At 54.9% G+C, this 13,904-nt stretch overlaps 1 protein-coding gene across 2 annotated transcripts in view; it reads right to left on the reverse strand.

Annotated features, from left to right (window-relative positions):
- The window catches only part of RALGDS (ral guanine nucleotide dissociation stimulator), a 58,931-nt gene that overhangs the window by 42,773 nt on the left and 2,254 nt on the right, over window positions 1-13,904 (reverse strand). The window contains exon 1 of one of the 2 annotated variants that reach the window (XM_071574135.1): window positions 267-578. The exons of the other annotated variant lie outside the window; for it this stretch is intronic. Coding sequence (XP_071430236.1) covers window positions 267-389 — 123 coding nt within the window. The 5' untranslated portion in view covers window positions 390-578. Of the gene's footprint in view, window positions 1-266; window positions 579-13,904 lie in introns of those variants that run through there. 2 annotated transcript variants of the gene reach the window in all.

The following is a 13,904-nucleotide window of genomic DNA, read 5'->3' on the forward strand; positions in this document are numbered from 1 at the left end:
AAAGGCTTCCCCTCCCTCCCAAACGCCTCCTTTCGTTCTGGTGCCCTGGATTTGGCAAGTGCCACAGCCTGCCTCAAAACACACCACTTCAGAGAGGAAACAGTCACATCTGGAGGCGGTGCCAGCTCTTGGTGTCTTTAACTTCGCCACAAGTTCACCACCCCCGGGTAGTGCCGGGGTGGGGTCACAGCACCTCTCTGCCCCTTGCACACCCACCCTGTCCCCGGAGCCGAACACGGGCTGGCACTCACTTGCCTCCTACTTACATCATCATCCTGCACGCTCAGGGGGATATCCAACATGCACATCTGCACAGGCTGCACCAGAGCCTTCTGCACGTTGAACAAAGGTTTTGCCTCCATCTTCCCGGGGATGGAGGGGCTGCTCATTCTTCTCTCTCCTCCGCCGCTCCTCTCCCAGGAGCGGGTCCAGCCCAGGCAGTGAAGCCGATTGGAGATCCCTCTCCCTGCCCGATTTTTGTCAGCACATCTTGCCAGCAGCTGCTTCTCCTGCCGCTCCAAGAGGTCTTATTTCCTCCCTCGCGAATCAAAGAGCTGCGAGGAGCTGCACCAGGGGCTGTGCGTGCGCGTGTGTGAGGAGCGCGCCCGTGTGCGTGCGGCGGGGCGGCCGCGATGCTCCCGGCGCTGGGGAAGCGGCGCTGGGCGAGCCTGCCACGCCACGCCGCCTTCCCGCAAGCTTCTCCTTTCTTTCACGGCAAACCTCGGCGCTGGCTCCTGCTGCTGCTGCTTTGCACTGGTGTGGGGTTTCCAGCCTCATCGACATGCGTGGCACTCGCAAACGCCGCGCATTGTCTCGGAGACACAACAGGTCCTGCCTGCTGTTGATTTCTGATTATGATCAAACTGTGTGTGCAGCAGTTACAGCATTTCCCTCTGGCTGTTGTGACAGGCAAACAAGCAGAGCTGGAAGGATGAGAGGGTGTGAGACAGAGAGAGCATGAATGGCCTGAGCTGGAGCCTCCCCTTTTCTTTCCTTCTCTTCTCCCATCCCTGCTTTCCATTGTCAGAGGCAGTTTCACTCTACACCTTCCTGTAACTCCAAGGACCACAGTGAGGCTTCAATAATTCACATCCAGAGAGTGCCTGGGAACCTTATGGCACTGAAAATGCAGTGTGGCACTAAAAGACAGTGTTAGTGATGGCTTTGTTTGAAGGACAATTCTGCATGGAAAGTTTTTCCCAGGTGAGTGTGGCACCGGCTGCCTTCTCTCACCAGAGAGCCTGTGAATCCAAACCAGACCTTTGCTAAAGAGAGTGTGGCACAAAATGAGGTGGTTTTGGTACAAAGAGCATCTTCTTAAAGAATTACACCAACAGTAGAAGTAGGATAAGAGTCTCAACATGGAGCAACATGTTTCACCTGCATACACATATCACACAGATGGTACTGCTCTCACAAAACAAGAGTAAACCTGGGGCCAAGTCCGTGAGCCATCACCTCACCCTCACCAGCTGCAGAGAGCAGGCTCAGGGACTGGGGGAAACACCCAGGCTGTCTCTCCCCAGGAAGGGCAGCAGCAGAGAAGCAGTTTGGTGGGTTCATTGATTCACACACAGCAAGGGGGGTCACTGGGGCCAGCCATGTACCCAACACGGGGGCTTGTAAAATGCCAATAAAAAAAGACCTGTTGCCCTCAGACAAACAGGAGTTTATGTCCTTAGCACTGGGCCCAGCAGGGATGACAAATAGGGTGAACAGATCCTGCTCCAGACTGGCATTTTTGGGTAGTTTCCCACTGCAGGCTGCAGTGAGTCCCACTTTGGGGAGTTTCTTGCCATATACAGGGGAAAAGGTCTGGGATGGTGCAGCCCTTTCCCAGTTTCCCAAACCCAGCCGCTGCCCGAGGCCACAAACCCGGCTTGCAGCACGCCTGGGTTTCGGAGCAGAGCCGAGGAGCCCCGCTGAGCCAGGCATTCCTGCGGCATTAGGTAAGCTGGGCTTGGCGAGCCCCGCTCAGCGCGCAGCCAGCGCTGCGCTGACTCACTCGCACAGGAGCCAGAGCTGGCTGGGACACCCCGGGGTTAGGGGGGTCTCACACACACGGACCCTTCCCGCTGCCCACAGTGCGAGCTGGGCACCTCCTCACCACCCCAGGGCAGAGCGTGGGACTGCAGTGGGGTCCAGACCATCATTCCTGGGAGAACCACAAGAGTAAGGAAACCAGCCCTTACATGCTGCAGGAATGGGAACTAATGGGCAAGCCTGGAACAAGACCAGATTGGGATAAACACATCATAAATTAAGTTTTAACTGGAAATTTGATTTTTCAACCATCATGTGGCTGAGACAAGCAGCAGTGAGGACAACAGGGCAGCACTACAGTGACCCCAGGAATGGCTTCACGGGGGAAGAGAGAGGGGAGATCACAGCCACGGCACATGGACACAGAAAAACTTCCAAGGCCATCTCCTAGCTTCTGACTGACAGCTTTTTGGCAACTCTTTCCACGGCAGAGAGGCAGTGCCACAGCCCAGGAAACACCCTGGCACAGCCAGTCTCTGTCCTGCTCTGTACATGATGCCTTGGTGACTCAATACAATGTGCATTCCCATGGAGGACAGTCCCACATTTCACAGCGCTGTCACCAGCAACAAAACCTGACCCAGCACAGGCAGCACCCACAGCTTTGGTTCCAGGAAAGGTGATTCAAACCTGTGCTTCAGCCCCAGCTCAGGTTACTCACCTGCCTGCAACAACTGGTCAGCAGAGCTTGGCTTTCCAGCAACAACTTTCCAGTAACAAGCTGGGCTTGGCCAGCTGGGATTGCACCTTCCAATGAGCCAAAGTGACTGCACCAACGTCCTGACACAGATTTCATGCTCAAGTGCCAGAGTCTACAAGGGTTACCATCCCCTGGAACCTACTCATCATTCTGTTCAGTAGTTAATCTGTACCATGGGAATGGGAATCTCTGCAGGGGTGCTGTGGAGGTGTAGGAGTCCCATCATCTGCTGGTGCCCAGCTCTGTGGGGCTCCCCTGGACTTTACGGTAACATCAAAGGATAGACACAGAAGTTGCTACCCCAGAGCACACACTTCTGGCAGGGTCTCAGTCTGCTCTGCTACTCCCCAGAGCCCAGCAACCTCCCACCAAGCAGCCAGAAAGATGCCAATCCTTGTGGAAAAAGTCACAAACCACACAGGCAGACTGCGAAGGAAGTCAAAACTCCATGTGCAGAGTCCCCAGAGAAAGACCAGGCAGAGCAGCAGCAGAAGAGGCTGGACAAAAGAACAGATGCTCCAGGGAACCAGTTCAACCCCACAGGAATGGGACACAGTGGGCTGACAGGGCATGGGAGCTGCTGTGCATGGAATACTTTAGTGAAATACTTTAGTGGAATACTTTAGTGAAAAGTAACCATCCAGATATTGTGGGCATTCACAGAGTCCCAGACATGGTGTGAAACCTTCCCCTCCTCAGCCAGTGCCAGCTCATGCACGTGCACCCACCATCTCCCCCGACACCTGCACCCATCACAGTATAATGTAATGGTCCTTCGGCACAAACCGCCCAAGTGGCTTTGAACCAATTCCCACTGGGAGATCTGCAGCAGAAGTACAAAATAAAGAATCCCCCAACGTCAAACAAGCCCAGACAGGATGATCCTACGCAGATTGTGAAACGACAGCCTCATCCTACTGCTCCTCCAGTCTGGCTGACACGGGTGGAAACCGACAACAGCAGCTGAGCACCTTAACCATCCCACTGCATGGATAACAGAGAGCCATCCCCACAGGTACAGGGAACTGCTGGAGCCCCATGGCAGTGTGTGCCAGCCCAAGGAGTGGGGGATACCAGCAAGGGGAGCAGGAGAAATCTCCCCCTGGTATCTATGTACCCCAGTGGCCCCCCCGGCAGACAGGGAAGCCCCAGCACAGCCACTGATGCTTCCCCGTTTCATTTCACACTGGAGCTTTATTGTTCCTGCAGCTCCAGCTGAGCAGATAAAGCCCATCATGAGACCTCACTGCTTAGCAACCATTACTGGGAAAATACTGTTTTCCAGTAACAGTCTTGGCAGGAACAGAGCAACAGCAGGGCAAATACATTGCAGTTCCTATGCTGGATGCACCCTGTGCCCAACTACTCTACTGCTGTCCCAAGGAGAGACTGACTCCTCCACTGGGAAGTGCATCCATTCCTTAAGGGCTAAACAGCCTCTGCCACCCTACAAGCACATCATTTTGAGCCCACCAGGATGGACCTGAACTGGACCTCTGCTCAGGTTTCAGGGAAAACTCACACAGAGATGGATCTTGACACCCAGCATCAATGCAATGGTGTGAACATTCCAGGAACTGGGACCAACCCTCTCCCATCACATTGGTCATTTCTTACACCAAGTGAGTCACAAAGGCCAAGCTAAGGAAGGCTGACTCTAATACTTGATGCAGTTGAACATCAAAGCCTTCCACAAAATTACAGAAACTCCCCAGAAACAACAATGGCCAGTTTGTTTTTAAAAGGAAATTGCTGCTCCCTGTATTGTCCATAAGTCCAAACATCACAGCATCCTGCACCAGAGGGCTGTAATTGAGAGAAATGACACAAAACCAACTGGTTTATTTTCAATGTGCAAGGCTGATAGAAAGGCAAAGAGCAAAGAAAGCGGCATGAGAAGTAAAAGGCAAATGGAAAATCCCAACAGCTCTTCCCCTTTGATACTTCTCAGTAACAGAAAAGAGGAAACCTAGTTTCAAAATCACAGAAATCCCAACCCAACAACATGCCTCTGGAGAAATCTGGCATTTACAGGAAGGCTACAGGTAGATTTAGAGGCAGGTACAGGCACAGACATGGAGATGGATGCCAAGTGGGACTTCCAGGAGTCCATTGGGGGCAGGATACCTATTTCTCAGGGAAAATCAAAGGCACCTCAGCATCTAAGCTCTGGGTGCTTCTGTATATCCCATTTGAAATCCATTACTCTTGTCCCAAACTAGCTGTGAGAATAAATCCCATTGATCTGAAGAATCTGCACCCTCAGAGTCACTCCTGACAGCAGCCACAGTGTGTGCTGCACCTCACGCCTCTGGAAAGCCTGTCTGGCATTCAGCATCCTGAATAAATTCCCATGCTTCCCAGAATAGATACGTATGCAAAATTAATTCACAATCAAGCCCGTGCAAAGCATGAGACGCCCTTTTAATGGGTGCAGAGCAGCAATTACCAGTGTGGAGTGAAAGCCAACAAGCACTGAAGGAGGGGTGGGGAGAAAACCAATTAGTTTTCTCGGGATTCCTCCACACATTTGTCACTTAAGGGATTTCAATTTTCACGCTTCCCTGGGGGCTGAGAGTGCACCCTGGGAGCCAGTGTGTCCCCATGGGGAGAGAATGGGGATATGTCCCCATGGCCTCCCCTGCCGTGGTCCTCGGGATGTCGCTGTGCTGGGCTGGTCTCCATGGAGACTGTCACCGCAGCAACGGGCACCAGCAGTGCTCATGGGGCTGGGAGAGGATGCAGAGGAGATGAGGACCACCTCTCCCCTTTAGGAAGGGGACCCTCAGGTACCCACATGCCTCCTTTCTGCTTCCAATACTGTTTTCCTGCATCAGCAGGATAAAAGGGATCTGCTGTCTGCAATCCAGCTGCCTCACTCCCTGCTGAAGGCGCTTTATCGTGCTGGGATCAGTCCCACGGGAGCTGCTGACACGGAGCTGTCACGGTGGGGATGGCACCGGGAGGGAGCCGCGCTCGGGGCTGTCATGGCAACAGGTTATGGAGATCCCATAACCACTCCCTGCGGAGGTGGGGGCAGAGCCCAGGCTGGGGACACACTGCAGGAGCCCCAAGGTGCACATGGGTGGGGAGCCCCAGGTGGGCAGTGCTGCCCTGGGAGGGGACCTGCCATCCCACCACGACACGGGTGTTCCATGTCTGCTCACACATGGAGGGGAGGAAGGACCCCGTGTCCCTGTCCCTCCTCACTCCCTCCTGTCCCCCATTCCACCCCACTGCAGGAGGGAATGAGGAGAGCAGGCATCACATAACTCCCTGCAGTCCACAGCTGCTCCCACCATCCCTTCTTGGTTCAGCCTAAATCCTTTTCCCACTAGGTTAAGCTTTTTTAATGACATCTCCATGGTCTTCCCACCCCACTGCTCTGCTGGAGAGACCCTGGCATGGCTCTAACATCGGGAAATCCCTGGCACAGGGCCCACACGTGTTTCTTGCATGTATTGCTGGGATGACTGGACTCATGCCTGGATTCCTGACTTCCCAATCTGGGCATACACAGCAGGCTTTGGAGCTGGGGCTGCACAGGTGTGGGAGGATGCCACAAACTGCCACGTGCCCATCACTGTTCTCTGCCAGCTCCAGGCCAGAGGAAAAACCTCATAATCTCCCAAAACATCTGCCTGTCAGGAAAGCACACAGCACAGGAAGATTTAAGGAAGATTGGGGCCAAGACAATCAGCACAGTCTGTCCCCTCTAGGGCCAGCTCCAGACAGTGCCCTGGCAGTGCAGCCACCTCGCTGGGACACAGGTGGGCACAGCACAGGGCACAGCAGAGCTCAGCTGTCCCCACACCAGCTCAGCAGCATAACCAGGCACTGCAATCATCTTTGTTGGAGAAGAGAAATATGCCAGGAGGAATGGAGAGCTGAGGGTATTTGAAGCCATGACAAACCCCACTGTTACCAATTGCAATTTTTCTGCAGGGATTTATCCCACCTGCCAACAGACCAGGGCAGCAGCTGTCTGTGGTGAGACCAGACTGGCAGCATGGCCTGGGCATCTCTCTGGGCACACGTCTAGGCAACCAGGGGCAGAAAACACGATGGACTGCACAACACACTGTCTGGAGCATTCGCCAGAGATGGAGCATCCACTAATTCACCCACTTGGCTGAGCCTCCAGCTCTGGGCAGGGCTGTTCCCTTCAGCATATTTTCCAGGGTTTAGCTGAAGCTTAAACAAGCCCAGAGGAGGAGGGTCCAGCCTCCCCGCCCTCGGAGCCTGCTCTCATTGTGCTGATTAAAAGCCTCTCAGTTCCTCACGCAGGCATTACACATGGCCCAGAGGTTATCTGCAGATCCACACCACTGCTCCGTGTCACTTGGCAGACAAAGTGTGGGCTAGAGAGATAACAGAGGTAGCTCTGGCAGCTTGGAGGTTTCCAGCCCTGAGCCAAAGGCTCTCCCAATCCTCCCTCTTCACGCCTGTTTTGCAGGTTTAAAGAAGTCTCCAGCACGTGCAGTCCCCTCTCCACCAGCCTCTGATAGCCAAGGGGATGGGAAACACTTGTTGTACGGCCAGATTCCTGAAGCAGGTTGATTTTCCTGGAAGTTTCCTTCAGGGCTCCCGTTCAGCTGCTCCCCACCCTCCCATTCTGACAGCAAAGGGTTCCACGTGTCTTCCTCAGCAGCAAGGGGAGCTGATGCCTTCTGCAGAGCTCTCCCAGGAGGCGTGGCCCTGGATCAGAGAGGGAGAGGCATTCCAGACTGGAATCCCTGCAGGAGGGCAAGGACAAGGCAGGGTGCGACCGAGCAGACCCCGGGGCTGTCAGCTCTGGTGGACACAGTCCAGAGAGCACAGAGGTCCTTCCCTGATCTCCTGGGGCTGGATCTCAGCTTTCCCAGGCTTGGCCCCTGCAGCACAGACGTGCAGCCCCCCATGGAGGGGGCTGGGAGCCTGCTGCATTTTGGGGACAGCAGTTGTGAGCTCCCTTTGCTGTTGCACAGATTAATAAGCCCATCCTACCAACCGGCTCTTTGCAGATGCTTTCTCACAGCAGAGAGGAGAGCAAAGCCCCCCCAGGCACTGCAGAGCAGCGCCAGCTCTCAATGTTCAGGCCATTTTTGGTTGGAGAAAGGGTAAATTCCTGGGTTCTCAGCACCAGCCCAGCAGCAGACTCAGGAGCTGGGATACACTGCTGGCACTATGGGGCTGCATCAGCATCCTGACTGCCCATGTGGGTCCAGGCACTGCTCCAGCCAGGATCCTTCCAGCTGAGGAAACACATGGTTGGCACTGGTGGATTGTCCTCTGTATTCCATAGAATCACAGAATATCCTGAGTTGGAAGGGACACAGAAGGATCATCAAGTCCAACTCCTGGACCTGCACAGACACCCCAACAGTCCCACCCTGTTCCATTGTCCAAACACTCCTGGAGCTGTGGCACCCTTTGGGCTGTGCCCACTGCCCTGGGGAACCTGTTCAGTGCCCAATAACCCTCTGGGGGAAGAACCTGTTCCTGATACCCAACCTGACCCTCTCCAACCTGACACAGCTCCTGCCATTCCCTTGCATCCTGTCACTTGTCACCAGAGAGCAGATGGTGCTGCCCCTCCACTGTCCCCCCCTGAGGAAGCTGCAGACCCTCAAAGTCTCCCCTCAATCTCCCCTTCTCCAGTGAAAAATCCAGGTGACCTCAGCCACTCCTCGTATGGCCCCTCTAGACTCTTCATCACTTTCATGGGCCTTCTTTGGATGCCCTCCAATAGTTTTACACCCTTTTTCCTTATTTCCAGGAGGCCCCCCCCAGCATGGCACGCAGCACAGGGGCAGCAGTTTCCCCCCAGCAGTCTCTGGCCGCACACCCTGCACAGCCCTGTGGTGACTGTGCTGCAAATCGGATGAGGCTCATTCCCAGAGGCCCCCATTGATTTCCGTTGCCTAACGACAGGAAAGCTTTATAATCCTATTAACTAAACACCCTTTCAAGCAGCACTGGGAACAGTGCAAAGGGGACTTGTATAAGCAGGCAGAACCACGCAGAGCAGCGCCCACCCCTGGTAGGTGCTGGGCGAGCTCCCCAAAAACAGAACTGTGACACCCAAAGTGGCCAGTGGGGGGTCAGCGGTGGCCACCACAGGGACAGCTTGGATCCCACCATGAAACACGTGCTATGGCTGCAGGTCACTGAGCCAGGAGACCTTGCACAGGGGCACGGTGCCCACACAGGCAAACCCGCTGGAACTGGCCCCTGAAATAGAGACCAATATTGTTGCACCTGGTCCTGCTTAAGAGATGTTTGACAGCAAAAGATACACAGCTTTGGCCAAAGTATACAAACATTTAGTGAGAGAATGTGAATTTCCTTGTGCCTTTCTAAGGAGAACGGATACATTTCATCATCTATTTGCAAAACGTTTCAAGACTGCATCCCTTCCCCCCTAGTTAGCAAGAACAGTAAGTGCAGGGGGAAAAATCCATAAAAGAAGCTTGCAGAGGATGTAAAATCCCAATTTCTCAGCCAGTCCCATGTACCCAGAGCCACGCTGCATTTCCATACGAGGGTGAGCAGCCTCCGTGCTCGCGTGAGCTCTGAGGAAACACTGCTGAGCCACACACAGGGACGGGGACAGGAGCAGCCGTGGGTCCTGTGGCCTGACCTCCCATCAAGTGCACAGCAGGGGCTGTGCCATCAGGAGAATCCGGATGGATGCCTGGCTGATGCCTTGTCACACTAAAATCCCTCGGGGTGCACATTCTCTCCCTCCAGCAGGTGGGGATATCCAAAGAGGAGAAGGGTCTGCGCTGCGGCAGGAGGGACATAAATGCCTTCCCACCAGCAGGAATGCACCTTCCCCAGACCGTGGGAGCATTTAACACTCATCTCCCCTTCCTTCCCCTTTAATTAGTTATTCACACAGCTTTGCAAATTGCCAGGCCTAGTATTTTCCGTGATGGGTTCTGGATGCAGAGGCACAGGATGGGCTCTTTGTCAGGGGACACGATGCCACAGGAATCCCCACCAGAGACAGCACAGGAGGCTGGGCATGTCTCCCAAACAAAACCCTTCCTCTTTTACTGGGGGTAGAATAAACTGCCCTCCATGAGCCTCGGGGAGGGAGAGTATCCAAACCCCCCCAGAGGGACAGAGACCACAGGCTCTGGCTTGCAAACCCACCCCCACCAGGGTACAGTGCTTGACCAGCCTCATTATTTTGGTGGCACTGAGGATGGCACAGCCACCAGAAGAGCCTTCCTGTCACCATGGAAATGCTGAACGGGAGGGTTTGAAGCCTGCTGGGACTTTCAACCTCTGCCAAGAAAAACAGGGCCCTTAAACAACCACAAGCCCTCAGTGTTTGTATGAGGAGGAGACTTGTGCTCCCCTTGGCCTGCTGGGCATGGGGCAGCCAATGTGGTATTTCTCCCACGGAAAAAAACCCTCATGGGTCGAGATACGGCTTAATAATTGAAATATAATAATAATGATGATGATGGAAAAGAAAGGACAGCCAGCCCTTGCTTCTCCAGCCTCCTCACAGGCAGAGCTCAGCCCCATTCCTCAACTGCTTCTGCCCTGGACCAGCTGCCCTCTCCTGGTGGTCACCCACCAGATCTGCCCCACAGACACCCCACAGCTCAGGCAGCAGCAGCTTTCTAGACCTGCAGCCAATGATTTTGTTGCCCAAACTCCTTGGAGAGGGGCTAAAAGCAGCCAAAGGGGTGGCTGTATTCCCATTCCGTGTAATTCTGAGCAGGACACACAGCAGCAGCCATGGTGACAAGGGTGTTTTCTCTGCCTGTCCTGGACCTTTCCACGCCACCCTGACCCATCCATAGTTGTTTTTCACACCAGTGACGTCTCCTCCCCAGGGAGGTGAAGAGCCATGACCACAGGGGACACTGTAGAGAGTGACAGGCAGGAAACACTTGGTGGGAAATCCGCTGTGGGATGGAGCCAGCAGGGCCAGAAGAGCAGGGCAGGGCAGCTGCTGAAGATTTCAAAGGGACTGCACTGTGGGACGACCTCGACCTTCCCATCCCGTGCCGAGGGCCCGCACGGAGCCGGGAGGGCTCCGGTGCTGTACATGGCCCTTGTAGTGTTTGCTTCCTGCCTTCAGGCCAGGCAGGGAGTGTGGAAGCAGATTGGAACTGCAGGGAGGGGCAAAGATAAAAAGGATCAGCGGATATCTCCAGAAACCCACAACGGTGCAAACCAGACATGGCGTGCAGGGTGTTATCAGCCTGCACGTGCCTTTGGGGAGGCTGTGAGCAGGTTCATGTGGCCACAGCCTGAATCCTGGGCACAGCATCACCCCTAGGCTGTGCCAGTAACCTGCATCCCAGTTGCACACCCCTCCAGGATGCCAGGAGTGCTTTTCCCGTCACCAAAGTGATCCCCTCGAACAGCACTGTCCAGCCCTCGGCAGTCAGTGTCTGCATCACATCTCACTCATTTGCTCTCCTTTCTTTTTGAGAGCCTAAAGGGAAGTGTGGGGCCTCATCTAGGATGCCTGGACATCCCAGAGCTCTGGCACCACATCTAAAACTTCTGATTTTCTCCAGATCCTACACAAAGCAGGACAAGGAAGGGCTTCTCCACCCTCTTATCTATCGGGGCACAGCTGCACCCTTTCCTTCTCCCCAGCCCTCCTCACCCTGCCTTGGAAATCTCTCTCCAGGAAGGGTTGTAAAGCACACTGGATTGCAGCTATGCCTACTCTAAGGAACACTGGAGGTTCACCAGCCCCAAGCATAGGAGGCAGGAGCCCATTGGGCCACAATAGAGCACAGTCCAGCAAACCAGGGAGCACTGAGGGGCTGTAAATCTTTGCAGAGGATGAACTCCTGCTGCACTCCCAAGCCTCGAGGGAGCAGAAACTCTGTGATCCCCCAGCACGCCACCACCGAGCCGCCTTTGACGTCAGCTCATGTCTACAAACATTGTCTTTGACACGCAGCCAAAACTTGCAATGCAGGGGAATATCAGTGGAGAAGGAGAATATCCACAGAGAAGTCCCGCAGGGACCCGGCCCGGAGCTCTGGGTGGCCAAGGGCAAGCACACAGGCACACCCGGGGTGCCTTGGGAGCCAAAAGGTCCCCAAGAAACCAAGCCACTTAAAATCCAGATCCTCGAGGAAAACAGATGGATGAACCCCAGCACGGGTCACGCAGACTGGACTCGGGTAATCCCAGCAGGAAAACCTGCTAACATCTGGAGGCTCCCGCCGCCAGCACATCCCGCACAGCCGGCCCCAGGCAGAGCGGGATGGATGTTTGTTTGGGAGGAGCTCGGCACCCAAACAGCTGCCAGCAGCTGCCACGGCCACCCCTGAACTCTGGCGCTGCTCCAGCCAGAGGGGCAGAGACACGGCACATCCAACCAGCCACACCGCCCCGGGCACGGAGCGAGCGCTCCGGTGCCGCCACCGACGGCGAGGATGTGGCAGCCCGGAAAGCAGCACAGGTACCTCTCGCAGCCACCCCGAGCTGATGGAAAGGTCACGCGTTCGCCTGTTGTTTGCTGAGAGCTGGGGGAGAGCTGGGGAATGGGTTGACGGGTGACAGTGGGAACACGCACGAAAGGGAGCTGTGGAGCAGGGATTGCTTTTTATAGTTGGGACGCGGTGATTGACATGGACTTGCTGAGGTCTCACAGCAGGCCCACGGCGGCTTTGGGGTTGGACCTAAGGACTCCAAGGATGGGGCTGGCTCATGTTACTCATCACCGCGAAGCCAATCACTGCTCCTCCTGGGGGAGCTCTGCTGAGCAGATCCGCTTCCCCGAGGGGAGCCCAACTTGGCGTGCTGGGCTTTCCCAGAGAGCCGGACGCCTGCCATGTCCCTGCTCTCATCACCACTGACCCCTCTCAGCACCGATGAAGGCAAATCCAAGGCAATAACTCATAGGGAAAACAACAGTGCCATCTGCTGCACAGCCCCGCTGGGCTCCGGGCAGCCCATGGCCTGTCCACACAGGGCTTGCACAGGCTGGCACAGCTCACACAACAGCATCCCCTGCCAGCACTGAGCCAGGCACGGAAGCAGCAGCATCACTGCCATGGGAAGGCAACTCTACAGCTGTCCTGATGGTCACCTGCAGCTAAACGGCCTCTGGTTTGCACAGAAAGCAAAGGACAGCCCGGTGAGGAGGCAGAGCAGAACAAGAGATGTCCCAGAGCCCATCTAATGACTGCAGTGTGTGAAGGAAATGGAGGAGGAAACAAGCTCACTAGTCAAAAACAGGCAAACAACCTCCCTCCTCCATCAGCACCCTGCAGGTGAGGCACTTTTTCCAGCCTCTCCACAGGGAAGGGGAGGGGAGAAGAGAGGAACAGCCCCTAACACTCCCCAAGCTTTGAGAAGCTATTTGACACCACCCCCAGCATCTCCTTTGGAGAGAAGTCCCAGATTCTGGCAGTTAATACCATGCACTCCCCTCCCCTGGACTTTGTCACCCTGATATCCCAGGGAAACTCCAGACAGTGGGGACACCTGGGAGAGGAGTTCAGAGCAGCTCCCCTGCACCTCCAGCCCCAGCAGCTGTGTGTGGTTGCCAGTTAACCACCCCTGCTCCACAAGTGATTGCAGCTGGGTGGCAGGTGAAGCAGTTTCTCTGCCTACATGGCCTGGAAAGTGCTCTGGTTCCTCCGTCAGACGTGTGTTGCTATAGCAATGGAAAAGATATCACAAGCAAAATCCATGTTGATGGATAGTGCAGATTACTCTGAAGATTATCACCAAAAATCAGAACCACTGCTTCTCGAGGTCCAGTAGCCAGGCATTGTACAGGGAATGGCAGAGTGAAAACTCTGCAAGGAGCTGGAAAACACAACCCTGAAAATGCCCAGAAATAAACATAGTCCTGAAAAGCCTCTCATTTCTTCACTGGGAGAGAAATCTCAAAGCAAACTGACCCCAAAGATAATAAACTGTACTGAGCTGTGGCATGTCAGACCAATCACTACATGTCCCAGAGACTTATTCTGCAGTCTGCAGCAGTCACTGCATCCTCTGACCAGCCTTGTCTCAGGCACACAGACACAGGCATGAGTGGGAGCTCCAGATGGAGAGGCTGTACCGTGCTGAGGAGGGACTTTGCATGTCTCCACCTGCTGCCTCCCAGCCCCTGCTGCCAGCTGGACCCTTACTCACTGTCACTTGTTGCCAACTCGCCCTCCTACCTCCACAGACCAAC

Source organism: Pithys albifrons, chromosome 20, assembly GCF_047495875.1.
Source record: "Pithys albifrons albifrons isolate INPA30051 chromosome 20, PitAlb_v1, whole genome shotgun sequence".
NCBI classification, from domain to species: domain Eukaryota; kingdom Metazoa; phylum Chordata; class Aves; order Passeriformes; family Thamnophilidae; genus Pithys; species Pithys albifrons.